Here is a 24,622-nt window from a genome sequence, read left to right as displayed (position 1 = left end):
CTCTCTCTCTCTCTCTCTCTCTCTCTCTCTCTCTCTAACTTCTTGCCTCTGCCCTTGCAGCACTTCGAGGCCGTGGACAAGACGGTTATCGAAGGCCATGTCATCCCCAACCACGTGCTTTTCACCGCGCCCACTCCCAACGAGAAACCGTATGCCACCGTGGCCTTCAACAACGAGAACATGCAGGTCACCATCGCCTTTAACACCGACCACAAGAAACGAAAGAGTGAGTATTTACACGCCAATCCCTTCCTCTCCCCTCCTCTCCCAGCGGGATACTTCTGAAAGCGAGTCTGAAATGGATTTGCAATGTCATTTGCACATTTTGAAATTAAATCGAGTTCTGTAACTAGTTGTGTACCTAAAACATTACCAATAATCTCTCCCTAGCCATTGTCAAGAGTAACACCGTAATAGGCGACGAGAAGCACGCCTCGGGCGTGGTGATGGCCGAGGTGGTCAAGGCCAACATCCCTGTGCGGAACGGCGTGGTGCACCTGATCGACCGGCCCCTCATGGTCATCGACTCCACCGTGCAGGAGTTTGTGGAGGTCTGTATAGCAAGCAGGCAGCGGGACAGCAAAAATGTTAGCAGTTTTCTCTGCATATTTTCCATAGCTCTGAAAACGAATATTGTTTTGCTGGACCGCTGGTTAAACTAAGATGTTAGTTGCTGTCTATTCCCTACCTTGCGTGTGTGCTCGGTGGGACGCGTGTGGAACGAGCTATGACCTTAAATCGATTCTTCTCTCTGTTTCTGTTTGCCCATCCCGTCCCGGCTGTTTGGGATGTCTTCGCATTGATCCCTGGTGGCTCTGCAGTCTTTCAAGGTAAGCGACTCGCTCGATCCTACTTGCGTAACTGTTTTCTGATCTGGTGGATCCCCCGGGTTGTTTTTGGCTCTTCAACTGTCTTGTAGTTAAATCTCGTAATGGAAGTAATGCCTCAGTTTTATCTCGAAAGTTATGAGATCGCACACAAGACTTCGTGTCTCCTATGAGCTCTTAATTGTTTCAGAACAGAATTATTCTGATCTGGTTGGTCAGAGTTCAAATGTTGGTGCACAAAGTCCCGTGGTCGCGGTTAAATACTTTCGCTTCTCTTTTCCTAAAAACCTTCTTTGCTTTGTGGTGGTGGTTGGTGGTGGTTTTCTTAGGTCTGCGATGCTGCTCTTTAAATTTGTGGTTTGTTTTTCCAATTATCAAAATCCTGTCGTACCTGCCCTAGACAGACTGGACGTTGGTTCGCCGTTGAGTTTGCGTCGATAAATAGCGAATAATTCATGGCTGCGAGCATCTCGGCTCCTTCTCCCTCATTGAAACGTGACTGTAAATGTTTCTCTCTGCTTTGCATGTTGTGTGCATTTTGTTAACGTCCGGCTGTACTCCGGCTGCTGCGTGTTTGCAGGAGTTCGTAAGTACAGCATCAAAACCATGTCTTTCTCTGTATGTTATACGCAGACTGTGTAGTAGTGTGTGGCAGTGCGTTCTTGTAGCTTGTGCTATGCTCTATCACACGTTTTCACGCGTTTCACGTTTTGTTTCACGCGTGTCACCCTCGCCAGCCCTGTAATCTAGTTTCTGCTTATTTTGCCACCTCGACCACACATCACTGTCTCTGTCATTCGCTATTGTTGCCAACGTTACTCAAGACACACTCAATACCTATGTTTTCGAGTCTGAAGTGCATAACGTGACCAGCCAGAAACGCTTTATCTACTCTACCGGTGTGTCAGGGTTGCGACACTTCAGTGTTGTGGGTTTGCATAACCCTAGGGGCCATGGCACCTGACAGGCGGAGCGATGAGGCAAACCCACATACTGTTGTGTCATGGCCCTCAGACGCGGCTATACGTCTACTAAACGTCTTGTAGACGTTGAGGTCTATTTAATAGACGTCAGCGTCTATTAGACGTTTAATTAACTTGGACTTGATTATGCTCTCTGGCATGGTGTCTATGGCCATCAAATGGCTGTTGTGGATGTTTTGTTGTTTTCTTCGTTCATACACACGGGATTTTAGACTTGCGAATGATGTAGATCAGCCCTCTAGCACTGACCAATCTATATAATGCTCTCAGAACGTGCTGGCTTCCGTACGAGCAAGATAAGAGATCATTTCACGTCAGGCACCCACCGCATCATCACGAAATAATATTCCATATCATCTTATAAGGATCTATACAGGGTGGTCCACAGACCCCTCCCTTTGTTTTGCTTATACCTGTACCGGATGCAGGCGTGTAGACGGGTTGCATACTCACACGGGGTCATAAGGCGCCGTGGTGAGCGACGGTCAAGCCCGCACGTCTTCATGCGTTGTATAAACAAAACAAAAGAAGGGGTTTGTGGACCACCCTGTATGTCCACTGGTCGACAGTTTCACTATAAAATTAGTTGATGCCCTCAAGCTTTTATATTACTCATTATTTTACCTCGTCGTGAGGGTGGTTTCGTCTGCATTCATTCATTCAGTCATTCATTCATTCATTCATTCATTCATTCATTCATTCATTCATTCATTCATTCATTCATTCATTCATTCATTCATTCGTTCGTTCATTCATTCGTTTATTCATTTACAGCATTTCAGTTTTGTCACTTAGAAATGATAAGACTCTGGGGGTGAACTCCATGGACCTTAGGCCTGGATTCATAGATGCAGTACACACTGCCCCATTGCTGGCATTCCCCTTTTCTTCTCTCCCCGGTCCGAACTAATCCTAGTCTTCTCCATCGCTCTCTTCTCTACAGGATCGAGAGGATGGGCCACTCTACGAGTTCTGTAAGGTGCTGACCAACAAGGTGGACTCGGGCTTCCTGCGCGGTCTAGGCGAAATGAAGAACTTTACGCTGTTCGCGCCCTCCAACGAGGCATGGCGCAACCCGGCTGCGCTCGCCGCCCTCAACAACGCTACCCTCTTGAACGAGGTGATCCGACTGCACATCGTGGACCAGCGACTTCCCCTCGAGCACATCAAGTCCAAGAGCCACAGCCTGCACCACCAGGTACGGCACCACTCGCAGCACGCCAACCGCCACCAGCACCACCAGGTAAGCCGACCTGCAAGCACCTTTTTTTTTGTGTGTGTGTAGTGTTTTAGTGGACAGGCAAGTTTTTGAATGTGTGCAATTGACTCGCCATGAGTGGAAGGATATTTTGACCAACCAACGAAAATATTTTTGGACGAAGCATGTGGCTGGGACGACATACAGAAACTTGCCTTCTCTAGAGCTGGACCTTCCTATGACAAACTTACTAAAAGAAACATATTTTTTTTATTAATAAATACAAGCTTAATCTTACCAGTTATGTATGTTATTTAATTTGATTTTCTGATATTTGACTGGCCTGGCTCTAGAAAAATATTAGTAAGAGGGCAATGTTAGTTTTACCAAAGTGACATGTAACCAGAGGGGGTTTGGGAAAGGGAGTATCTACATGTGTCTGAACCTGTTTATTGCGGTTGACTTCTATGCCCAGGGCAAGTTGTTTTTTTATCATTAAATTTCATTAAATGAATTAATGTTGTAAACATTGGTCCCCTGTGAAAGCACTCATCCCAAGCAGATGACACTTTCTGAAAGGGTTAGATCACCCATTCTTATAAGGTATTGATTGCAGGAGTCTGGTAAAGTAATAATTAATGGTAGCTATATTTCCACCATTTGCATATTGCTAGGAGTCCTATGCACCCCTCTCAATTGCACAGGTGTAAGCTTGCTTCTGTTGGCACCTATTTAAATTTATGCTTACATTTTCATGTAAGCAGCGTGATTTTACCGCAGGCTCATGCTCCATATTTTTCAGTTTTAGTTCTGATTAGTTTTAATGGATAATACTGATAACCCTGCAGAAAATTAATTTCTATGGGTTCAGTTCTAATTTTGTTGTATTTTTTGGTGGAATCAATCACAAAATTAAACATCTAGAATTAAAACTAAAATTGGAAACCTGACAAAATCTTACATAAACTTAAGTGTCTGTTCTGGTGTGGGGTTAGTGTGACTGGGCATCGGTGTCATCCTGATCAACATCAACATTGGAACTATGGAGGTTATTTAAGGTCCATATTTTCTCAAATAATGAAATAACAATTCCCATTTAATTATGATGTACTGTAATTGGATATTATAGCAGTCCACATGGTGTGACATGGAAGTAGTATGCACCACAGCCTGCCCTGACCTGCATTCATTGTGATTCTTTGTTTTGTCCTATTATTGGTCTTAGCACATGGGATGATAAATGTGGCAGCACTCTAAATTTTCCTATCACATGCATTGATCTATTCAATCTCCCTTATGGTTATAAAATCCTAAATAATAGAAAACGCTCACTTAAAATGGTTTGATAAGAACAGTGCAAAATTATATCTTGGTGTATATAGTTGATGTAGCATGGGCACATCGTTGCATTCAATAGATGTCTTAATATTCTGAATAGTTGATAGAGGAGTAGGAGCATTAGTTGTAGTAAAAATATTTCAATATTATTATTAATAATGTGTTTTGAACTATTTACTCAAAATTTACTGATTCAAACAAATAATATTGGCTAATTTTTATAAAGCATTTTTTTACTAATTGATTGCCCATGAAATCTCTTGACGAATATGAGCTGCAAATTACATGATGGGTAGTCAACCAAACATGATGTGTCTAAATCTGGTTTATGGGCACATGATTCTTACATAATGTGAATAGAAGTTAGAGTATCGATCTACAACAGCCAAAACTGAGTGTATAATTTCTTAGTTACCATCAATATTTATTTCTTATAGAACTTTACGCTCAATCTTTCATTTGCAATTTCAATTTTATGATAGGATTGTGCTTAAATTAGTAATGAATGCTGATCTTTTTTAGGACTAATTATTATTCCAATTCGGGAACCTCTCAATGCAATTTTTTGTGGCTCTTGTTCAGCTCTTCCAGGTGCGCTCCATGTCGGAGCCAAAGAACTTGTACTTCAATGTAATGGTGACTGGTAGCAACCACACACTCACGGTTGAGGGCGGTGGAGTGAATGCTACTGTCATCCAACCAGACATCGCGGCTACAAACGGCATTATTCACATCATTGACAGAGTGCTTGGGATTGCAAGCCATACAGTCCAAGAGAAATTGGCTACTGATCCATCCATGTCGTGAGTCTTAAACAATTTAATAATAATTTTGATAATGCTGCCTCTTTTATCTGGATCAACTAAAATACGGTTTGTTACTTTTATTTACAGAAAAAGTTTCCATTTAGGGCAAACTGAATTCAACGGTCGTTTGAAAGACAACAACACCCGCTTTACTTATTTCGTCCCAAGGGATGCTGCCTGGCATGCAGCTGAATTGCGTTACCCCTCTACTATCAAGAAACTGTTCATGCCAAAATTCAAGTACCATGTACGTCGCTTTTCTTTGAAATCTGATTTTTTATCCTATTTTAATAAAACAAAATATGAATTCCTAATGAAAAAAAATATTTTATAGGCTCATCAGATCCTTGAACGTCATCTGGTTGTTGCTAACACTGCATACACCATGTTGGATATCAAGAGAATGACCCACAATGGACCAGTTGTTCTTCATACCGTTCGGGACAAACTTGAGTTGCAGCTGCAGGAAAAGGCTAATGGTGAGTCCATAATTTCTATTTTACCAGAAAGGGTGATTGCCCCATGCTGCATGTGTTGTTAACACTGAAATATTCAGGCTTTATACAATTAGTATTTTCTTCTTAGTACAATTAACTTCCTTAAAACTTTTCTTTTTTTCTCTCTGGAAGGAAAATAGGCTATCTTATCTGAGTTTTTTTATATATCATATAATTTTTTTCTTTAATAGTAAAGATTTTTGTTCTTGATATAGGTGCCACAAATGGAACTGGTGAGTACAGACTGGTTCCATCAACATATGTCACATAGTTTGCTTTAAATGTTGTCCACTATAAATAAACCTAATTTTTTGTGTCACAATTCTTTCTTGTTTAAATACATAATTGTTATTTAAAAGTGGCTATATTTATATTTTACCACCTTGAAATCATTGAACTGCTGGACAGTGGCACACTTCTTGTTTATTGTTCCTTCATGTACTTAGTCACATTGTCTGCTTCTTTACACCTGATATTTATTTTGAAATATTAGATTCTTCAGTTTGATGTAATTGAGACAAAATAATTGTGATATCCAATGAATATCACTATTTGTCAGCAATATTTCTGTACTTTTAATTCAACCAATTCTTGATTATTTTTTTATATTTTTTTTTGTTGGGACATGTAGACAAAGAGCTTATAGTTGTAGGGGAGGGGTTATAGGTTATAGAAATATCATGTGCACTTTTGTTTAGTCACTAAAGTACCGAGGAATTTGAGCACGAACTGTCAGCATGATGTCAAAATGGTTCCCTATTTTGACATTTTCCATGACTCTTTTTGATGTCATTTGGACCGTGATTTGACATTTTGAGTCAAAGCAGAGTCATGACGACATCAAGAAGTGTCATGGAAGACGTCAAAATAGGGGACCATTTCGACTTCATGCTGACAGTCAGTGCTCAAATTCTTCCTTGGGTACATTTTTCACCCAGACGAGTACTTAAATTTATTTTTTATGACATTCTCTTGCACAAAAAAATATAATCCATGAATAATTCCTGTTTATGTTCTAATCTGTTTGTTGCACATTATCACACACACAAACTGATATATGTTTGATGTCACTTACTACATGTTTCTCTTTGATGTGTAAGCCACAATACTTTTATTTATGGTCTTCTTTTTATTTTTCTTTGTTCTAGGTTATTACCTGAAATGGCAAAACGAAGAAATTCTTGTACATCGTGCCGATGTAGAATGTACGAATGGAATCATTCATGTTCTGGATGGAGTTTTCTTGAAAGACAGTGATGTCCGTGTTACAGCTGGTGTATCAGGAATGATGTACACAACTTATTCGCATCTGTTTGTAATAGTTTTGGCTCCTTGGCTTTCTAAGTGGCTTTTGGGATAGAGCACCAAAAGCCATCCTCCCAGACTGAGCTTACTAGTCAATCATCCCCTTTGTTGAAGGGCCAGAAAAACAGATAACTCTCTTGAGTCAACAGTTTTTGTTGGGTATGATACACATTTTAAATTAGTCGTGCCTGTCATTTTGTTCCCAGCTGTTGCAAATTTATTTTTGTTCAAATTAAGGTTTTGGAGTAAAAAGTGTCTAGGTGTGAGTTATTGATTTTCTTTGTATTATTTACTTTGTTAGAAATTAGTGTTTTGCTCCTTTTTGTGCATATTTTAATTTCTTTTTAATGGCAGGCTGAACCTTTCCATTAAGCAGCTCACTAAAACATCTCTAGAAATTTCTAGTAGCCTGTTTTTGAACTGTGTAGGACTTTTGAGTACAAAGTTCCCTTAGGTACTTTTATTTATTGCCAAAGCAATCACTTCACCTGAATAATGAATCAAGCTAAGGTATAATTTATGGTGCATCTCAAACGCTTTGTGTCAAGTTATTTTTGCCTTTGTAGCTATTCAGAATAGCAGATTCTCAATGTCAGTCTATTTAATGTACTATTTTACCGAAGATCTGTCTTGGAAGAGGACCACTGTCAAAAAGACAACTTAACACATTGAGTGTGGCAAAATTTTTGCATCTTTGTTCATTAAATATAGGGTACAACCCCTTATGGTTGCATGTTCCTCGACGTGTTTATTAGACAGAAATGCGTGCACACTTTCAAAACTTTTGTTCTTTGAAAAGTGAAAAAAGGCATTGCAACACTCTTCTGCAATGCAGACAATACAGATGGAGTAAGCACTACTTGCTGGTAACTAATACTGGTTTGCAACTGTGCCCGTGGGTGACCAGTTACCACAATTTGGCCTGTTTGCATTTGGCAATGCCAAAGTTTGTTTCTTCTAACTGCCATTTTGACGTGTTCATTGTCAAATTCCAACAAATAAGTAGTTGTATGCGGAAGTATAATGAATAAATTTTCTCTGTGAAGAGGTTCTATACATTTTGCATGTTTAAAACAGACTCTAAAATTAAACCTAGGTAAGGATGTTTTAGTGCATCCCTTTAGGGCTGTCAGTAAATGTTAAAGACTAGGAAAGCTGTAGTATATGGAGTGACAATGTAGTGATAATCACATCACTTTTCTCTGATTTGAGAAATAGGACAGCATTTTCCATTTCATTTATTGCTGAATTGTGATCATCCATTCATTTTTGGTCATTTTAAGAATTGCTTGGACTGATGCATCATATATCGATATACCTGTTGCCAGGCCAAGCTGGCTTCAATCATGAGGGGTCACCTCACCAAAGACATCCATGGAATTTTAATAAGCATGTATGTTTGTTATCCATGGTAAGGTATTACGTCTTTTTATACATAATGTATATTTATTTACCATGCATTTCTTAGCTTTACATCAGCGTACATTTAAGGAGCAAGAGGTCATGGTCTGTCATTGACTGTGAAAACTGCCCTGTTGGTTTTATAAAATCTACAAGTACATAAGACAAATTATGCTGGCACATTGTTAATTATAGGTGTAATGTAAATAACATGTATGTAAATGACTCAGTTCACTGACACTGTAATTATCTACTGATTGTGTGCCTGATACCAAATGTATCATGGACATTTGTGTGAGTGAATGTCAACATTTCTGTGTTGTGGCGTTTTGAATGAGTGAGTGATTGAATCTTCAAAAAAAGATTGGTGAAAAAATCTTTAGGATTGTGAAGATGGACTCAAGGGTGCATGGGATTGATAGGGGGTGTATGTTTTCTGAAATGTGTACAATAGACTTTAAGTAGGTAATTTTTGTGCTGTGCAGAACATTTTTCTTAAAAGTGTATACCTTGCTTATGAAAACTGGCTGAGCAACATGTGTAGTTCAATTATAAAGTGCATCTGTTTCACTTATATATTTGCTTCTGAGAATAGATATTCTAAACAGTACTTGTAAGCAAATAAATATGTCTCAATTTTTGTTTTGGACTTTACTTAGTACAAAGCTTTCTATTTTAAAATAATAGCTTGTACTATGTTACAGTGTGATTTTTTTGCAAAAAAACAACAAACAAACAAAAATATAACAGCTCTGAATTACATAAACTGTACCAGTTGTCTAAATATGCATAGTCTTGGCCACATAGGCCCTTTGCGTGATAGGCGAACTTAAGTACCCCTCATCAATGATCAATGTTGAAAAATCAATTTTTCAGCATTACGCAGTGAATTTATATGTGGCTTCTAAAACACAAAAAATTGATTTTAGATTCAATTTTGTATGCTAGCTTGATGAAATTTTGTGCTTGTCAACATTATTTTGGGTGCTAGGAACAAGAATTTTGTGAAGTGACAAAATCCAAGCAATACCCCATATTTTGCTGCAAATTTTAAATATAAATCCAGTTTTTAAGAAAATGTGAGTTATTGCACCAATTGCATTAGTGTGACATCCATGTCATGCGTGTCACGAAAACCTTTAAAACAACTACTGTTGACCAACCCTGGAACATATGTCAGCTGCATCTTAAAAGTGGAATAGGCACAATCAAATGTCTAAACAACATTGATTTGACTAAGGAATGAAACAATCTACTTTCTTTTAAAAATGTTTCCAGCAAATTGCGAAGGTCATCCAATCAATCGGCATGTACCATATAATACAACTGCCAAACTGCTTATTTTTTATATGAGTTGGTGGAGAAGAGCAGGGAATTGTAAATTTTCTAGCTTCGGAATCAACGCTTGCGTCTGATTTGTCCCTTTTCTTGATAATGATAATCATTTGCTTTATTGTATCAGATCAATAGGTAATGATGTTTTTAACAATGTGGTCCACATTCTGGTAATTTTGTAACCAACCTTAAATCAACATAAATCATAAAAGTTTAGCTTAGGCAAGGTACTGGCAAGTCATTGATGTGTGCATCTTATCATTTAATTTGCAAACTCTAGAGGATAGAAGATTCCACAAAACCAGAAAGTGGCAAATAAAATTTGTTTCAGAGTACACCCATTTCTGCGGGAAAGATAATTTTGTAATCTCCCCAGCAATAAACGCTTTACATTCCACAGAGTTTTGACTGATTTTTGGAACCTACAACACATTTTAATAACACTAGTGCTTTGCAGCTGTGTACTACATTTAACTGTCCCCCCCCCCCAAAAAAAAATAATCTTGAAAAAGTGAAAGTTTTCAAAATCCATACACACAAGCACGTCCATGCAATCCGTGTCCTAATGGTCATACCGAATGGTCTTGGAGTACAAGCACTGGATGCCCCTACAGTACAGTACTGTTCAACCGACCCAGTGTAGCTTGAAAAATACTTAAAATGTATTTGAAAATGTTGTGGTCCGGCCTTTTACCACGTCCCTGACCACAAACCTGGCAGCCAGAGTCAGCTTAATACGACACGACTATAGAAGATCCTCATTTGGGCATTTTACAGGGTGGTGCACGGACTCCTTCCTATATTTTGCTTTATTGTACCGGCAGCTCGATGGGTTGCCTACGCACTGGCGTGCTGGCGTGGAGGGCGAGGAGCGGTAGCGGGAGGCAAACGACCGCCAGGCCGGCCGCCTCTGCCGCCTCCCACCACCTCTTCCGCTCCCCCCTGCACGCCAGTGTACACAATTATTGTACACAGTTATGCATAAAAATTGCGCATACTTATGGCTGTATAAAATTCTGCAAGTTTATGCACAGCAAAATGCATGAGGGTTTAGTGTGTGAAAGGGAAGTCCAAAGCGACTTGCTTCTTGGTCTTCCGAAACCAACCAATCACTGAGCGACTGGGAGATGCACGGTGAGTTGCCTACGCGCAAGGCGCACTCAACAAATTAATAGAGCAAAACGATTTCTATGAGATCTAAGCTAAGAGAGAGGACGTTGCCTGAAAATGAAAGGATCCCCGTGATCCTTGTTTGCGATCTATTTCCAAAAAATAAAATATACATGTTAATCATATATATTTGAGAACGGTGAAAACGCCTGAAAGGGGAATTACTCCCTTGCCTTTCATCGCGTCGCATATCATTTTGACTTGTAACATTTTCGTAACTTCTAAAAATTGTTTTCGGAAAAAGGGACATGGAGCGTTATAGTGTTACCGTTTGCCCTTGAAAGGTAGGTTTGCCCTCGCGTTTGCCCCATCATATGCCACAATGTATTTTTGGTCCATCGTTAATTCGATACAAACAAATCAACCCAACGTCGATATGCCTACTGTATTACACTCGATGATAATTATTTTTTTAATACTCCTGAGTTATTTTGTAAATTATGGCCTTCCTTTAAAACCAATTTACATATGGTTAATGTTTTGGACCCGTACAAAGCATCAACGAATCCACATTTCCCATTCCTTTCAAAATATATTTTTATCTCGAGTTATCTTTCTTTTACAGCGTGAGATAAACAAGTCCCAAGGCCAACACACATCTTCTATCGCAGCAGCTTATGAGTGGGCCTGTCCCCTGTTCTGTTGTCAAGCGCGTTAGGTATGCGTTCGAGAACTGGTTAGCAGGTGCCTACGAAAAAGGTAAACTGGTGACCACACGAGACCATATAGGCAGGAAGATAGCTTCTACCATCTGCCACAATGGACAAGTATACAAAAGGTGTACTGCATATTTGACTCGTGCATGGAGAATGTAGGCAACTCAGACGTGTGAACCACCAATTCAGCCAATAGCGGGGGTGATGATCTGCAGAGCCGCAGCCTCACTAAGGCGCAGTAGGCATAGGCAACCCATCGTACTCAGTAGAGCAGCCGCGGTTACTCGTCCCGTCCCTCCTGCACTGTTGGGCGAGGAATTCCCTCCCTGAGCACAAAACGAGTGGGGGTCGGCTGGCCCTTCATGGCCCGGCGCGAAGCGAGGGATAAGGGCGCTATAACACAACCAGGGCGATGACAAGGGACTGCCACCGGGCTTGGCACGGACAACCGCGCGGAAGGAAAGCCTTCCCCCACAGCTTATATTATAGCAAGACGAATCTTTATCAACGCCAACCGGCTTATCAAAACTGGAACTGGAACGTCAATCGGTTATCTTTATCAAAACTGGATAACGAGAACCGGCAATATTTATCAAAACGGGAAACTTTTACCTTCGGGTAGAGACAGACCACAAGGGACTGTCTAAAAAGGACAGGATCAAGGCCCTGTGCTGCGATGAGTGTCATTGAGCGTGCCCTTGAATCCCATGACAAACTAATATCCGAGGTGTACAGTAGCTCATCCCTGCCCCCTCGCCTCCCTAGCCGCCCACCCACTTCTCCCACTACCAATAAGGCGTCAGCGCACGGGCGAGGGGCAGGGCGGGGAGGACTCCCGGGGCGCCAGCGCAGCTGCGCCAGGGACCTCTCTTGGTCAACACTACTGGCTCGTATCAGTATCTGTTGACGTTCGCCCGCGGCAAGCCACAGACCCACACTTATTACCATGGCACCTAACGCAGAGAACCTGACGGCGGTCCTCGTCAAAACTCAGGATTTGCGATTGGTAATTATTGATCAACTTACATTTACACATACTTCTAAGAAAATATTTTCATAATTTTAACTTAAAAGTTGAGGAAATACTGGGGGACGTTGATTTTGCTCACATCACGCAATGATATAGCAGACATTAATGATTTAACTGTAACAAGCTCCACTGTATCTGATATCAAAAGACAATAAATCGGTTATTTAAGTTACGTGTGCAAATAATTTTTTTTCCCTTTTCTTTTTTTTTAATGGATCTTGCGGATTGAGCATTTCCCTCCAGTTTAACTAAATATAGCAAGCACTAATAAATGTTCATCTATCTGATATTCAGGAAAAGCGCCCAATCCCCGAGCCTAAAGATGATGGTAAGAGCTCATCTTATATTGTGATCAAAAACTATCAATTGTTGAAAAAAAAATAGACTCCCCCAGATGTTTAAGTATCATTGGAATTTATTTACAGAGGTACTCTTACAAATGGGTTGTGTGGGCATTTGTGGATCTGATGTTCACTACCTTGTTCATGGGCAATGCGCTACTTTTATCTTGAAAGCGCCCATGGTCATTGGTCATGAAGGCAGTGGTACAGTTGCCAAAGTGGGAAAAAACGTCACTCATCTAAAACCAGGTTAGTATTGAACATATCCAGAAAGATGTAATTTTTTTTTATGTTTTCTAAAACAATGAGTTTTAAAGATTTAAAGAAATGTAAATGTTGAAATGCGGTGAAAAAACACAACTAGAATCCTACAACAAAATGGCAAAGGTTTTTTTAGTTGTTTTGGAGAGGCCGTTTACTCAGCCAGGGATGTGATTTAACAAAACAAATCAATTTGAATGATTTCCCATATTTTTAGGTGACAGAGTTGCAATTGAGCCAGGTGTGCCTTGCAAAAACTGCACTGCTTGCATGAATGGAAAATACAATCTATGCCCCAACATATTTTTCTGTGCCACCCCTCCTGACAATGGAAATCTATGCCAATATTACACCCATGATGCAAACTTTTGTTACAAGTGAGTCATATGTAGTCCAAATATTTTATATCCATATTACACATTTTCTTGATTAAAATGATTCAAACAATTATAATTTGAACAGGTTACCTGCCAACATGTCTCTGGAAGAAGGAGCCATGATGGAACCCCTATCTGTTGGAGTTCATGCATGTAATCAAGCTGAACTTAAGTTTGGAGATAATGTTTTGATCACTGGTTGTGGTCCCATTGGACTTGTTAGTTTGGTGGCAGCCAAAGCCATGGGAGCTTCTAAAGTTATCATGACCGGTTAGTATATTTATATATTTTATGACATGAAATACACTCAATAAATACTTTTAACAGTGAGAAAATATCGAGAATGAGAAAAAGATCTTTCACTCAACTCTCCTCCTCTGCATTTCAGATATTGTAGATCATCGTTTGGAAGTTGCATTGAAGGCTGGAGCTGATGTTGTAGTTAATGTGTCTAAAGGGACCATTGATGACCATGAAAAACAGATTAAAGCAGCCCTTGGAGGAAACTTGCCACAGTGCACTTTAGATTGCACTGGTTTTGAATCTAGCATGCGTCTTGCAATCAGGGTAAGTACGATAGACCAGGACAAAAGAATCATCAGACACTTCATAAAAAAAACTTAAACATTGAAGGCACTTATACTAAAATTCTGTTCCTTTCTTTTCAGTGCACTGCAACCGGTGGGACTATTGTCCTGGTTGGAATGGGCAATTCTGAAATGAAATTGCCACTTGCTGATGCTTTAACACGTGAAGTAGTAATAAAGGGTGTCTTCAGATATCGCCACTGGTAAGTACTGTAAAAATGTACAGTCTATGACAATGAACAAAGTACATAATATACCCTGAGATGTGATTGTGCATGAGGAACTGAATTCTGTGCTGGTTTTTCAGCTATCCTAAGGCAATTGAAATGGTTTCTAGTGGAAAGGCCAATGTTAAGCAATTTATAACTCACAACTACACTTTGGAGCAGACACTTGATGCTTTTGATACTGCTCGTACCGGCAAAGGCAACCCCATCAAGGTCATGATTCACTGTTCAAAGTGAGAAGCAGTCAAAAAATTATCTACATTACAATAATTTTATCTTACTTGTCTACATAGGAAATGTTCCACGCATGTTTTTGACATCATTAAAAGTAAATTTATATGGAAATCACATATTTTGTTTTTTAAAAACACACAAAAAACACTCCCACTTCCTAAAGCTAAAATATATTGAGCTAAAAGATGGTTCTACGTATATACATAAAAACTTAAGTGCAAAGTGGTTTTTGCCATTAATAGCAGAAAAATTTTAGCCACTAATGCAAAGGTATCAAAAAGTCTCACACATATAGTATAAAAACATAACAGTCCTATATAAGTCTAAATTAAGTCCGGTAACAATCTTAAAATATCGCTATGAGTACTTCCAAAAATAATGTTTAGTGTAGACATAATGTTGGACTGTCAGTGGTCCACGAGCATTTCATCATCCCCCTCGCCCAATGGTTTCTCACCTGTTAAGTCTTCCAGCCATTCAACTAAAAGCTGAGCAGTTGGTCGTACACTGGGATCTTGCTCAGTACAACAGTAAAATATTTCCATAATACTGTTGTAACTATCATCCAAATCAACTGGGGGTAAAGCAGGTCGAGTGCCTATTGTGAAGAAAGGGAACGAGTTAAATACTACTCATGAGTGGGAAAAAGCAAAATTTACATGAAAATAATTTATAAATTCTCACCAATCCTGTTCTCAAGATCATCTTCTGTAATGCTTATGTCAAAGTTACTTTCAGCAAGGTCATCAGTGTGTGGGATTTCCAGGGCAATCATTTCCCACAGAACAAGACCAAATGCAAATATGTCAACCTTGATAGATAAAAATCAGTTAATAATAAAACGAGACAGGGTGATAGATACAATTAAGAAGAAAAGGTTGTTTATAAAATACTTTCAAATATCAAAAAATCTTTCAAAAAATTACAACCTTTGATGAAACTGGTCCATCTGACAAGCCCACAACTTCTGGCGCACTCCAAACTGAGGTTCCAACAAAGTTGTCAGGGGCGGCAGCCAATCCATCAGGAAGTAGAGCCATACTAACTCCGAAGTCACATATTTTAATTTCATCATAATCGCCTGAAAGAAAATTATCATTTAATTGTGATATGCCGTATTATTTTCTGATGAGAGATAATGTGATCAATATACCTTTGATTAGGATGTTGTATGACTTCATGTCTCCATGCAGTAACTTTTTTTCCCTGTGGAGGTAATCTAGACCTCGTGCAACTCCTAGAGCAACTTTCAAAATTACTTCAGAACTTAATGGACCCATTTCATCATTTTTCCTGTCTTCAATACGATCAGCCAGTGATGATTCACAGCTCTCCATGGCTAAAGTCATTCGTCCATCCTTGCCAGGAACACAGGCTCTGAAGCCAACAATGTTAGGATGTTTTAAGCTTTTAAGCAGCTCTGCCTCTTTTGCCAAGCGTTGCTCAAAGACCCGTGGCAGATCCCTCTTATCTAATTTTTTTAGAGCCCAGGGAGAACGAGTAGCATCAGGTCGAGGTGACCGATCCCACCTGAACACACTCACACCTGCATTATGAAGAAAAAATATGAAAGTAGTTGAGGATTTTTTAAATTGCATATATTGATTGAAAGCGTTTCTGTCATGGCATACCTGTACCAAAGCCCAACTTCTTCATAAATGGTGAGGGAGGTATATTAATTGGAGTTTTGGGTACCTTAGACACTCTTGTCTTGTCAAGTTTCGGGGTTGAAAATTCCGACATTGCAAGGGAATGAAATTTACAGCAGAATGGGAAAGGAAACTAGCTATGAACACAATGCTCACTACACGCGGTTTTCTTGTTGTGGTTCTCAACTCCACTCCGAGATCAACAAAATCAACTGTTTTGGGGATTCAAGATTCAAAACACAAAGAACAAACAGTTGAATAGACTACAGGGTTAACAACTTACAAACAACTGCTGGCGGTTGGTATGGGTCTAGCCCCGGGCAGGAAGGGAGGACAACAAAGCTCACGTGTGCCGCGGGAAAGTTGGAAACTAATTAAAGTGGCCCGAGCGCTTCAACCGTGTCATGACCAACTTCTTTCAGCCACACGCTAGGAGTCGAAAACCTGAAGAAAGGTTCAAATCGAGAAAACGTTCAATAACCATTCAAAACCAGCGTCCTCTCGCTAGTCAGCACATTTGAGTTTGGCGCGAATTCCGAATTCCCCCTACCCCCCCCCTCTTCCCCAAGTCTTCCCCCTGTCGGTGTCAGAGTCATTTTAAGGATCTTATGTTATCACATTCAAGTAACACAGCTTGTTTTGAGCGTTGTGAGTGCATATACTCTGAAGGTCATTGATAATGCTTGCTAGTTTCAGGCGCATACCCTTTTCTGTTGTTCAATTGCAGTGTTTGACCTATTGACACTTGTTGTCTATTCTACACTTTGGACCCGTACCTGAATGTAAAAAAGTTGCCTATTACATGTACTGATATCAGCAGATTGTCCATTCTATATTTTTACATTTGAACAGCGTAGGGAGGTAATTTTATTCCTTAGTAGTGTCACACTCAGTGTTTCTCCAAATTTTAAGGTTAAGCGTATTACAGCTCTTTGACTTATGTTTCCCTATTTCCCAATTACCCAATGCATATCAATGATAGCAATGTAATTTTTTTCTATCCACAGATTACCATTAAACTATGGCGGCCAGACAGATGAGACTTGGTCTCATACAGATGGCAGTCCATGAAGACAAGCTTGAAAATGTTAAAAAAGCTGTATCATTAATTAAAAAGGCAGCTGAAAAGGGCTCATCATTGATAGTTCTGCCAGAATGCTTTAACTCACCATACGGGTTGAAATACTTTCCCAAGTATGCTGAAAGCATTCATCAAGGAGATACTGCAAAAGCTCTTTCAACTGCTGCAAAGGAAAACAAAATTTATCTCGTTGGTGGATCTATACCAGAAAATGATAATGGGGAGTTATATAATACTTGCACTGTTTGGGATCCCTCTGGAAACCTGTTATGCACCCACAGGTAAAATGATGATTTAAGAGAAAAATTTGAAATTTCAAGTACCAGATATTTTATGGTAGGCTCTTGTCTTTCAGAAAGGTGCACTTGTTTGACATTGATATTCCAGGAGGCATTAAATTTAAGGAATCAGAAGTGTTGAAGCCTGGGAAAAAGCTGACCACTTTCAACATTGGCCCATGGAAAATTGGCCTTGGAATTTGCTATGATATTAGATTTGCTGAGATGGCCAAACTCTACTGCAAAGATGGGTGTAATCTCCTCATCTACCCGGGGGCATTTAATATGACAACTGGGCCTCTTCACTGGGAGTTGTTGCAAAAGTCACGTGCTGTTGACAATGAATTGTACGTAGCAGCAGTGTCCCCAGCTCAGGATGCATCAGCAGAATATGTAGCCTATGGCCACACTATGGCAATTGATCCATGGGGAAAAATACTATCTTCAGCAAGCTTCGGGGAAGAAATAGTTTATGCTGATATTGATTTGTCTGTCGTGGAGAAGATGAGGCAGCAAATCCCCTTGATATCTCAACGAAGAACTGACTTGTATGACACAGTTTTGAAGGATTAGATCTTGTACTGTATGTACCTTTCCAAAAAATGTTTCAGTGCTAAATTTGAAAGTAAATATATTTTACATAATTAGTGCTTTGTTTTTGATTACAATGTTAAATCAGAAAACACTACACATTAACAGAACTGTTCCTCTTTAAGAACATTTAGGGCACTTTACAAATAGTTTTGACTTTGAGACGTAAGATAGATAAATTTTGTCATGCCACTTGGGTATGAGGCCAGAAACGTCATCCTACTTTACTTCAAATAGGACGACTGTCGGCGAGTTGATATAACTTCCATGGGAAGGTACTTCAAGACCTTGATCAACAGTATAGGAAAAGCTTAAGATCTGATCATGATGGGGGTGTTTCTTGTGACACTGTTAAATAAATTTGACATTAATTGATATCTGAGAAAATATTAATGAATGCAACATACTGTTTTAATAAACCAGCTTACCTTTAAAACTGTACTCAAGAGCAGCAGTTATAGTACGCATATCATTTTCTATACTCCTTGCCCAGTTTTCAGCATCACCAATTTCTTTTAAGGCTCCATTAAAGTTTTCGACTAAATTTAGCCATTGCTGTGTTTGCTTTGCAAAATTCGTTGCATTATGATGAAGATGTTTAGCTTCAGCATCCAACCGTTTCTGATTTAGATATGCTTGAGCAACACTGAAATTGTGATGCTGGATGAGCAAAATAGTCTACCACATCTGGCTTATTCAAAGATTGCCATAGGTTCACATGATTCTTACCCCACATTAAGATGGTCCACTAGCGCTTGAGTTAAATTGTTAGCTGCTGCAATAGCGTCCTTTCGTTTCTGCTCTGGAAGTATAGTGATAGATGTATCAGTAGTGTTCATATCCCTTTGACAGAAGTTCACTAGCTTCAAAGAGGTTATTGTTGATACGATTATTTACCTTGCCTCTCTTTGCGTGAAGCTTGCTTGCTCTGATGTTCCTTTACTAAGGAGGATAACATTTTGCCCAGAAATATATCGTTTTCAAATTTGTAATCAGTTCAATTCTACCTTAGCCAGCTTGCTGACAGTCTGTTTACTATATTTATTTACGTTACGTGCCCTTTACATCTCACTTTACATCACAATCGCTCTAGCTTCGATGTATCGGTGGTGGTCGGTTCTGGTCAGATATGTTTCGGTTGAGTAATAGTAGAACACACGAACATACTACACCTGCAGAGGACTTTTGTTTGTCCGCGATGTGACGGAATAATTCGCTTTTGAAATTTAATTTTGATCGAAGGAAAAGTGTTCAACAAGGTGTCTCATTTCGAAAACCTGTCACAGATGACTTCCAAAATGGATTCCAAGGGTGAACAGAAGATCCCAGTTGATATTCTGTATGACCTTATCAGGTAAGCCGTATAAAGAGTTGGTGTTCAATGGGCCACATCTGGATAATAATATGCCATGTTTTCCTTTATTTTATTATTTTATTTTTTAAAATTTTAAATCAGTTCTTAAAAATAAATACCGGTACTACATGAAATTTGTAAGGAATTTCATTTCACTTCATGGTGGCTTTTTAATTAAATTTAACTGGATGTGTATTTGCTCCATGGTTTTCTTGCAGTTTAGGAAAAGAGTATCCCATGTTAATGACTATGTTACACTTTCATGAAGTGAAGAAAATATAGAATAAATTTACAAAAGCATGTATAGTTTCAAACTTCAAAACCTTAAATTACCTTTTCCAGCCGATTCGTCATCAATATTCCAGAGGATGAACGTAAGAACATGGTTCGAATATGTTTCCAAATAGAGATCGCCCATTGGTTCTACTTGGACTTCTATTGCACTGAAGAAAACCCACACCTCAAAACTTGCAGTATGAAAGAGTTTACAATCATGATTTTAAAGGTAATTATTCGTATGTTTATTGGTTTTAACTTGTTGTTTACAACCAACAACTACACTAATAACAAGTAGATAGAGATTTTATCTTGTTATGCTAGTACACTTTGTAGAACAAGATTCTGCTTGCCCTCATTCTAAATCATTCACCCTGCACAAATGAAATGTTAATAAAGAATAAGTAGAACTGTGTGGGCACAAGTGTTATTTTGGGAACACATCAAATTTTTAATGCTTTTATTTTACAAAGTATGCAGCCTATGAACAAAACAGCTTTAAGTGCTGCCATCTGTGGTCAATATTAGTAAATATTGTTTTAAACCTTTTTAACAATATTGTTGATAACAACTTTTGGTTATGGAAATTAATTACTTTGTATTTCTGAGAGAAGTTTACACTCATTACCATACACTTTCATTAGAGTGGTGGTAAAGAATGAGTATACTCTTCAGCAGACAATTATCATTGTTTTTTTGTTTTTTTGGTGTGTGTGTGTGTGTGTTTTTTTTTTTAAAGGGTTTGTTCATGGATATTGAGAAGTTTGGTTCCTTTCTTTTTAAATTTTGACACTGACCGACATTTTTCTTAATATTTCAGCATATTCCGGATCTGAAACATCATCTTAAAAATGTAGAATCTATTTTAATGGAATGGAGGGAGTATAAGAGAGCTGTACCCACTTACGGTGCCATTGTCTTAGACGAAGACCTGTCTCATGTTCTGTTGGTTCAAAGCTTTCTAGCAAAGTCGTCTTGGGGGTTTCCTAAGGGAAAAGTAAATGAGGAAGAACCTCCTCTTAGATGTGCTGTGAGAGAGGTATTAAATGATTTTCCTTAATGTGTATAAAGAAATTTGTATTTTAGCTATTTAATTTACCATGGACTAAGTTTTGTTGTTTTTCTTTTTTTCATTTTAGGTATTTGAAGAAACAGGTTTTGATATAAGTGGCCTTATAGATGAAAAAGAATACATCGAAATTACGTGGAATGAGCAAGTGACAAGACTTTACCTCATCCCTGGTGTAGATAGAGCCACTGTTTTTCGCCCTCGAACTCGAATGGAAATTAAAGCTGTCGAATGGTTTCCTTTAGCTGATCTGCCCACAGACCGAAAGAAAAACACAAAAGATGCTACTACTCCAAAGACTAGAAAAGGACCAACAAATCCTAATAATTTCTTCATGGTTCTACCTTTTGTCAAGTATGTTGAATTAGCAAATCAAATTCTGCACTCGCCCTTTGGTCTAATCAATCAATCAATAGAGCTCTGAATTGCTGTACCTGTATTTTTATATCAATCTATGTTCATTTCAGGAGGATACGCCAATGGGTCAATCAGAAACAGCCAAGGAGACAGCGCCACAAGTCTGTCACTGATGCAGACATGCTTGGACGCCAACACCGCAAATCAACTTGTGAAAATGGTGACCAACCAAAGCAAATGACTCAACAGCAGATGTTTGCTGCATCCCTCCAAGTAGGTTATAGCTAGCCACTATTTGTTTTTGTTCTTTCATAATTTTATAAACATTTAGAAGCCAAATCTAACCGATCACCTTTCCATTTTCTTAAAATTGCAGGCTGAAGTTCAAGAAAACAATCTTCTAAGAATGCAGAGGGCTGTCAGTACTGGCCCCTTACACACTCCCTTAAGTGCGCCCCCACGCCCTCAAGCCCAGAATAGAAGAGACAAGACGTCTATCAAACGCCAACTTTTTACTGGTTGGTAACACCTCATCTGTTTCCATATTATCTATCTAGACGTTTTATTTTCATACATAACACTCTTTCCTTTTTATGTTTCAGGTGATGAAGATAAAAATGGTGTGATTCCGAAGTCTCAACAGAATGGGAGAACAAAGAATGGTTTGACATCCAGGCAAAATGGTACTGCCCCCTTTTTAGCTAGAGCTTGGAACAATTTTAAATTTGACAGAGCTCCAATATATGCTGCTGTTCAGTCACCTTTGAGATCTGCTGGCATTCCCGTCAGCTAAAACAAATGTACTGGTACTCACCTCAACAAATCATGCCGTCTCTTTACACCTTTGGTGTAGGCCTCTGTTAATTATTCTGTGAATGAGCATCCCACCTTTGCCTCTAAATGTCCTGTACATGTAGCCAAAGTATCAAAGTGCATCCCTTAGCTTTATCCCTAGTATTTCTGTTGTTGGCATTTCATTACTCTTTGTTTTTTCTGTCTTAATTTAGATTTTCACTTTCATAAGATCTTTTAAAAGGCATTGATATTATTCTGTTTCCTTTTATCAAGCAAATTTTGAGGTTTTCAAAATAATTGTACATTTATTTGAATGTATAATATTAATACTGTTGGATACATGTTTTATGTGGACAACCAAATTTTGTGATTGTAGAAGTATATGTAGTTGCATTTACATACAATGAATTGTGTCTCTTTCCAATGAATGAATAACCATTCATTTTTATCGATTTGTTTTGATAAAGGCTCACATTTTAAATTTTGCCTGTTGTTTGTGATGTTCAAAATTCAGAATTTTATTTATAAGGGCCATTTATCTAGAATCTAATCTGTGCTGAAATGGGAGAGTGATAGAGGATTGTGTACCGTATATTGCAAGTTGATGGCTACAAATTCTATTGTGAATCTATCTTAAAGACTGCAAGAGTTTATTTATTTCTAATGTGTAATTTAAGAAATGGGCATGTAATTCTTCTATCAAGTTGGTGTTTTGTGTGTTAATCAGCTAAATTTCTGATGGCATATATATATATGTGATGTTACATTTACTTGAGCGTTTTTTCTCAGGCAGTTTTCTTTACCATTGTATGTCCATAAGTTTTTTCTGTTATATTTTTCTTTCTTTTTTCTATTTTTTTCACATCTTTCACTGCCTTGAATTTTATTTTATTGTGACAGAACATTCTGTAAGTGCCACTTAAATCTCACACCTTCACATTATTTCTCCTCGTTTTTATGTCCAATTATGTTTGTATAATCAATTGGTTGTGCCTAGGAGATAACGTTAGCCTTTTTTAAGTTGTTTTTGGTCGAAGACTTGCGTGGAGCAGAAGTAGCATGTGTAGGGTAGGAAAGTTTCTGGTTTTGTTTTAAGATATGACTACGCCTGTTTGCAAGTTCAAATACTTTGGGTTATTTGATGTGTTGGACCATGTTTGGCTACTCTTTTCTGATCTCCACTGATGAGTGGTTTGTTGTACAGTCTATCAATCAATTATTGGACACAATACCGCTCTTTCATACTTTCTGCTTAAACCACACATATGAGTTTCTCTATAATTCAAAAGGGTTAGTAGTCTGCGGCTTATAATGTTTGCTAATCTAATTTTGATCGTGGTGAAAAAACTAAGTGGGTATGTTGTATGCATCAGATTTTATTAAGTCTGCCATTTTTTTAAAATCATCTTGAACCTCTAATAAGGGTCTAATTAGGGTCTGTATCAGATTCTGACGTTGCCACTGTTGAGTGAGTGTCTGTTATTGAATATGTCAATACACTCACACAGAACATGCAAGTTACCATTTGAGAAATGTTTCAGTATTTATCCTGTTGTTTTTTCATCTATAAAAAGGTTCTATGACAAAAATGGTTTGTGCCATTCCTTGATATAGGGGTGTACCCTGCATAATTATAGTGAATGTTTAAACATGGTTGCTATGGAGAGAGCATGTGTGATTCAGTCAAATTATTGACAAATTACCAAAAGTAAGAAACCTGTCATATAATTGTATTTGTTATCTGCATAATCCAATCCTGTTTCAACTCCTCTCTGGTTGTTGATATATCTTTGATTTCGTCCTTGAATTTGATCATGACTTATTGATTATATACAACCTCATTCATTTTCAATAATTATGGTTTTGTAATTAACAAGTTTCCTTATCCAAATAATTTGTCTGTGTTTTGTTCATATCTGAAGCAAGTGTAATGCTTAAAAAAATACATTGTGGTATGGGTATGATCATTTTATTGCATTACAAGCATAATATACAATGCATAATAACAAGGATAGCTTATGTGCAATTTTTTTAAATCCTTATAGGGCTCGTGAATGTACAAAGTTTTCTTTTTTGTTTCAATGTGCTTGAAGTGAATTTACTCACAAGCATCTAAGAAAGACTGATTTGTAATGTTTGTTCTCTGTTTTCAAGTTAACACTCTACATGCATGTACAAGGTGCATTTGATTAATGATAAACAAATGATTAAGTCTCACCAAAAACTTTTTTTGTTTCATCTGACAGAATGTTTTAGTATTTCTTTTTGAATGTAGTGGTAATTTGGACAATAAAACCACTTGACAAATTTACTGGTGTTTGTGGTCCTTCAAACCCCCTCTCGTCTGGGTGCAAACAACTACAGTTTAAGGGGGCAGTAGCACTTCGAGGCGGATTTTAAGAAATTTGAGTAGAGTTATTCCTCTAAAATCCGTAGTTTCCATCGGAATTTTTTTTTCCTAGTTCATTCTACTGAGTCTTATGTACTAACAAAGAAAAACTATACGGGATCACGATCTGTCAAGTACTGTAGCTTAAATCGTGCGCGCAAGCTATCTTTAAAAATTTCCTGCTTGCGCGCACGATTTAAGCTACAGTAC

The 24,622-nt window shown here is 38.4% G+C and overlaps 6 protein-coding genes across 10 annotated transcripts; 4 read left to right on the top strand and 2 right to left on the bottom strand.

Moving 5' to 3' along the window:
* Positions 1 to 33: 33 nt before the first annotated feature.
* On the top strand, positions 34 to 10,091 carry LOC113212539 (fasciclin-1; the record flags this gene model as incomplete). Its single annotated transcript, XM_052266013.1, has 9 exons — positions 34 to 226; positions 391 to 551; positions 822 to 830; positions 2,727 to 3,008; positions 4,929 to 5,149; positions 5,240 to 5,399; positions 5,487 to 5,631; positions 5,865 to 5,882; positions 6,798 to 10,091. Coding segments are annotated over 9 exons (1,401 nt in total), but the record flags the coding sequence as incomplete, so codon positions are not given.
* Positions 10,092 to 12,358: 2,267 nt separating this feature from the next.
* On the top strand, positions 12,359 to 14,684 carry LOC113212533 (sorbitol dehydrogenase). Its single transcript, XM_026431271.2, has 8 exons — positions 12,359 to 12,522; positions 12,841 to 12,874; positions 12,972 to 13,136; positions 13,366 to 13,525; positions 13,611 to 13,795; positions 13,914 to 14,092; positions 14,194 to 14,315; positions 14,420 to 14,684. Exons 1-8 carry the CDS (start codon positions 12,463 to 12,465, stop codon positions 14,574 to 14,576), a joined length of 1,062 nt encoding a protein of 353 aa, XP_026287056.1. The 5' UTR covers positions 12,359 to 12,462; the 3' UTR covers positions 14,577 to 14,684.
* A 43-nt stretch (positions 14,685 to 14,727) lies between these two features.
* Positions 14,728 to 16,728, bottom strand: LOC113212534 (lymphokine-activated killer T-cell-originated protein kinase). The gene is made up of 5 exons (XM_026431272.2): positions 16,205 to 16,728; positions 15,727 to 16,119; positions 15,503 to 15,654; positions 15,258 to 15,384; positions 14,728 to 15,171 (listed from the first exon to the last, which is right to left on the bottom strand). The coding sequence occupies exons 1-5, from the start codon at positions 16,314 to 16,316 to the stop codon at positions 14,981 to 14,983; spliced, it is 975 nt and encodes a 324-aa protein (XP_026287057.1). The 5' UTR covers positions 16,317 to 16,728; the 3' UTR covers positions 14,728 to 14,980.
* Positions 16,729 to 16,754: 26 nt separating this feature from the next.
* On the top strand, positions 16,755 to 18,228 carry LOC113212535 (omega-amidase NIT2). Of its 5 annotated transcripts, none has more exons than XM_026431274.2 (4): positions 16,756 to 16,870; positions 16,950 to 17,134; positions 17,230 to 17,584; positions 17,659 to 18,228. In XM_026431274.2, exons 3-4 carry the CDS (start codon positions 17,244 to 17,246, stop codon positions 18,152 to 18,154), a joined length of 837 nt encoding a protein of 278 aa, XP_026287059.1. In that variant the 5' UTR covers positions 16,756 to 16,870; positions 16,950 to 17,134; positions 17,230 to 17,243; the 3' UTR covers positions 18,155 to 18,228. The 5 variants fall into 5 exon arrangements, with proteins under 5 accessions (XP_026287060.1, XP_026287059.1, XP_052121985.1 ...); XM_052266025.1 differs by having other exon boundaries at positions 16,757 to 16,870; positions 16,950 to 17,083; XM_026431275.2 differs by lacking the exon at positions 16,950 to 17,134 and having other exon boundaries at positions 16,755 to 16,870.
* On the bottom strand, positions 18,196 to 19,274 carry LOC113212536 (biogenesis of lysosome-related organelles complex 1 subunit 1). Its single transcript, XM_026431276.2, has 4 exons — positions 19,070 to 19,274; positions 18,902 to 18,974; positions 18,601 to 18,818; positions 18,196 to 18,520 (listed from the first exon to the last, which is right to left on the bottom strand). The coding sequence occupies exons 1-4, from the start codon at positions 19,128 to 19,130 to the stop codon at positions 18,495 to 18,497; spliced, it is 378 nt and encodes a 125-aa protein (XP_026287061.1). The 5' UTR covers positions 19,131 to 19,274; the 3' UTR covers positions 18,196 to 18,494.
* A 51-nt stretch (positions 19,275 to 19,325) lies between these two features.
* On the top strand, positions 19,326 to 24,334 carry LOC113212532 (m7GpppN-mRNA hydrolase). Its single transcript, XM_026431270.2, has 7 exons — positions 19,326 to 19,526; positions 19,869 to 20,031; positions 20,623 to 20,841; positions 20,942 to 21,225; positions 21,339 to 21,501; positions 21,605 to 21,746; positions 21,831 to 24,334. The coding sequence occupies exons 1-7, from the start codon at positions 19,459 to 19,461 to the stop codon at positions 22,019 to 22,021; spliced, it is 1,230 nt and encodes a 409-aa protein (XP_026287055.1). The 5' UTR covers positions 19,326 to 19,458; the 3' UTR covers positions 22,022 to 24,334.
* The last annotated feature ends 288 nt before the right edge of the window (positions 24,335 to 24,622 follow it).

The sequence above is a fragment of the Frankliniella occidentalis genome, unplaced genomic scaffold (assembly GCF_000697945.3).
Source record: "Frankliniella occidentalis isolate FOCC.00 unplaced genomic scaffold, Focc_3.1 Scaffold34, whole genome shotgun sequence".
Taxonomy (NCBI): Eukaryota; Metazoa; Arthropoda; class Insecta; order Thysanoptera; family Thripidae; genus Frankliniella; species Frankliniella occidentalis.
The sequence above is the reverse complement of the archived record's forward strand: the minus strand, read 5'-3'. Positions and strand labels throughout refer to the sequence as shown.

Excerpts from the sequence above, each read along its gene's own strand:
- LOC113212533 (XM_026431271.2), top strand. The coding sequence starts at position 12,463 with ATGGCACCTAACGCAGAGAACCTGACGGCGGTCCTCGTCAAAACTCAG. Across the intron at positions 14,093-14,193 it reads GCATGCGTCTTGCAATCAGG|TGCACTGCAACCGGTGGGAC; the intron begins GTAAGTACGATA and ends CTTTCTTTTCAG. Across the intron at positions 14,316-14,419 it reads GTCTTCAGATATCGCCACTG|CTATCCTAAGGCAATTGAAA; the intron begins GTAAGTACTGTA and ends CTGGTTTTTCAG.
- LOC113212534 (XM_026431272.2), bottom strand. The coding sequence starts at position 16,316 with ATGTCGGAATTTTCAACCCCGAAACTTGACAAGACAAGAGTGTCTAAG. Across the intron at positions 15,385-15,502 it reads ATGGACCAGTTTCATCAAAG|GTTGACATATTTGCATTTGG; the intron begins GTTGTAATTTTT and ends TTATCTATCAAG. Across the intron at positions 15,172-15,257 it reads TGATCTTGAGAACAGGATTG|GCACTCGACCTGCTTTACCC; the intron begins GTGAGAATTTAT and ends TCTTCACAATAG.
- LOC113212535 (XM_026431275.2), top strand. The coding sequence starts at position 17,244 with ATGGCGGCCAGACAGATGAGACTTGGTCTCATACAGATGGCAGTCCAT. Across the intron at positions 17,585-17,658 it reads AACCTGTTATGCACCCACAG|AAAGGTGCACTTGTTTGACA; the intron begins GTAAAATGATGA and ends CTTGTCTTTCAG.
- LOC113212536 (XM_026431276.2), bottom strand. The coding sequence starts at position 19,130 with ATGTTATCCTCCTTAGTAAAGGAACATCAGAGCAAGCAAGCTTCACGC. Across the intron at positions 18,975-19,069 it reads TTCACGCAAAGAGAGGCAAG|AGCAGAAACGAAAGGACGCT; the intron begins GTAAATAATCGT and ends CTATACTTCCAG. Across the intron at positions 18,819-18,901 it reads GTGGACCATCTTAATGTGGG|TGTTGCTCAAGCATATCTAA; the intron begins GTAAGAATCATG and ends TCACAATTTCAG.
- LOC113212532 (XM_026431270.2), top strand. The coding sequence starts at position 19,459 with ATGACTTCCAAAATGGATTCCAAGGGTGAACAGAAGATCCCAGTTGAT. Across the intron at positions 19,527-19,868 it reads ATTCTGTATGACCTTATCAG|CCGATTCGTCATCAATATTC; the intron begins GTAAGCCGTATA and ends TACCTTTTCCAG. Across the intron at positions 21,502-21,604 it reads TGTTTGCTGCATCCCTCCAA|GCTGAAGTTCAAGAAAACAA; the intron begins GTAGGTTATAGC and ends TTAAAATTGCAG.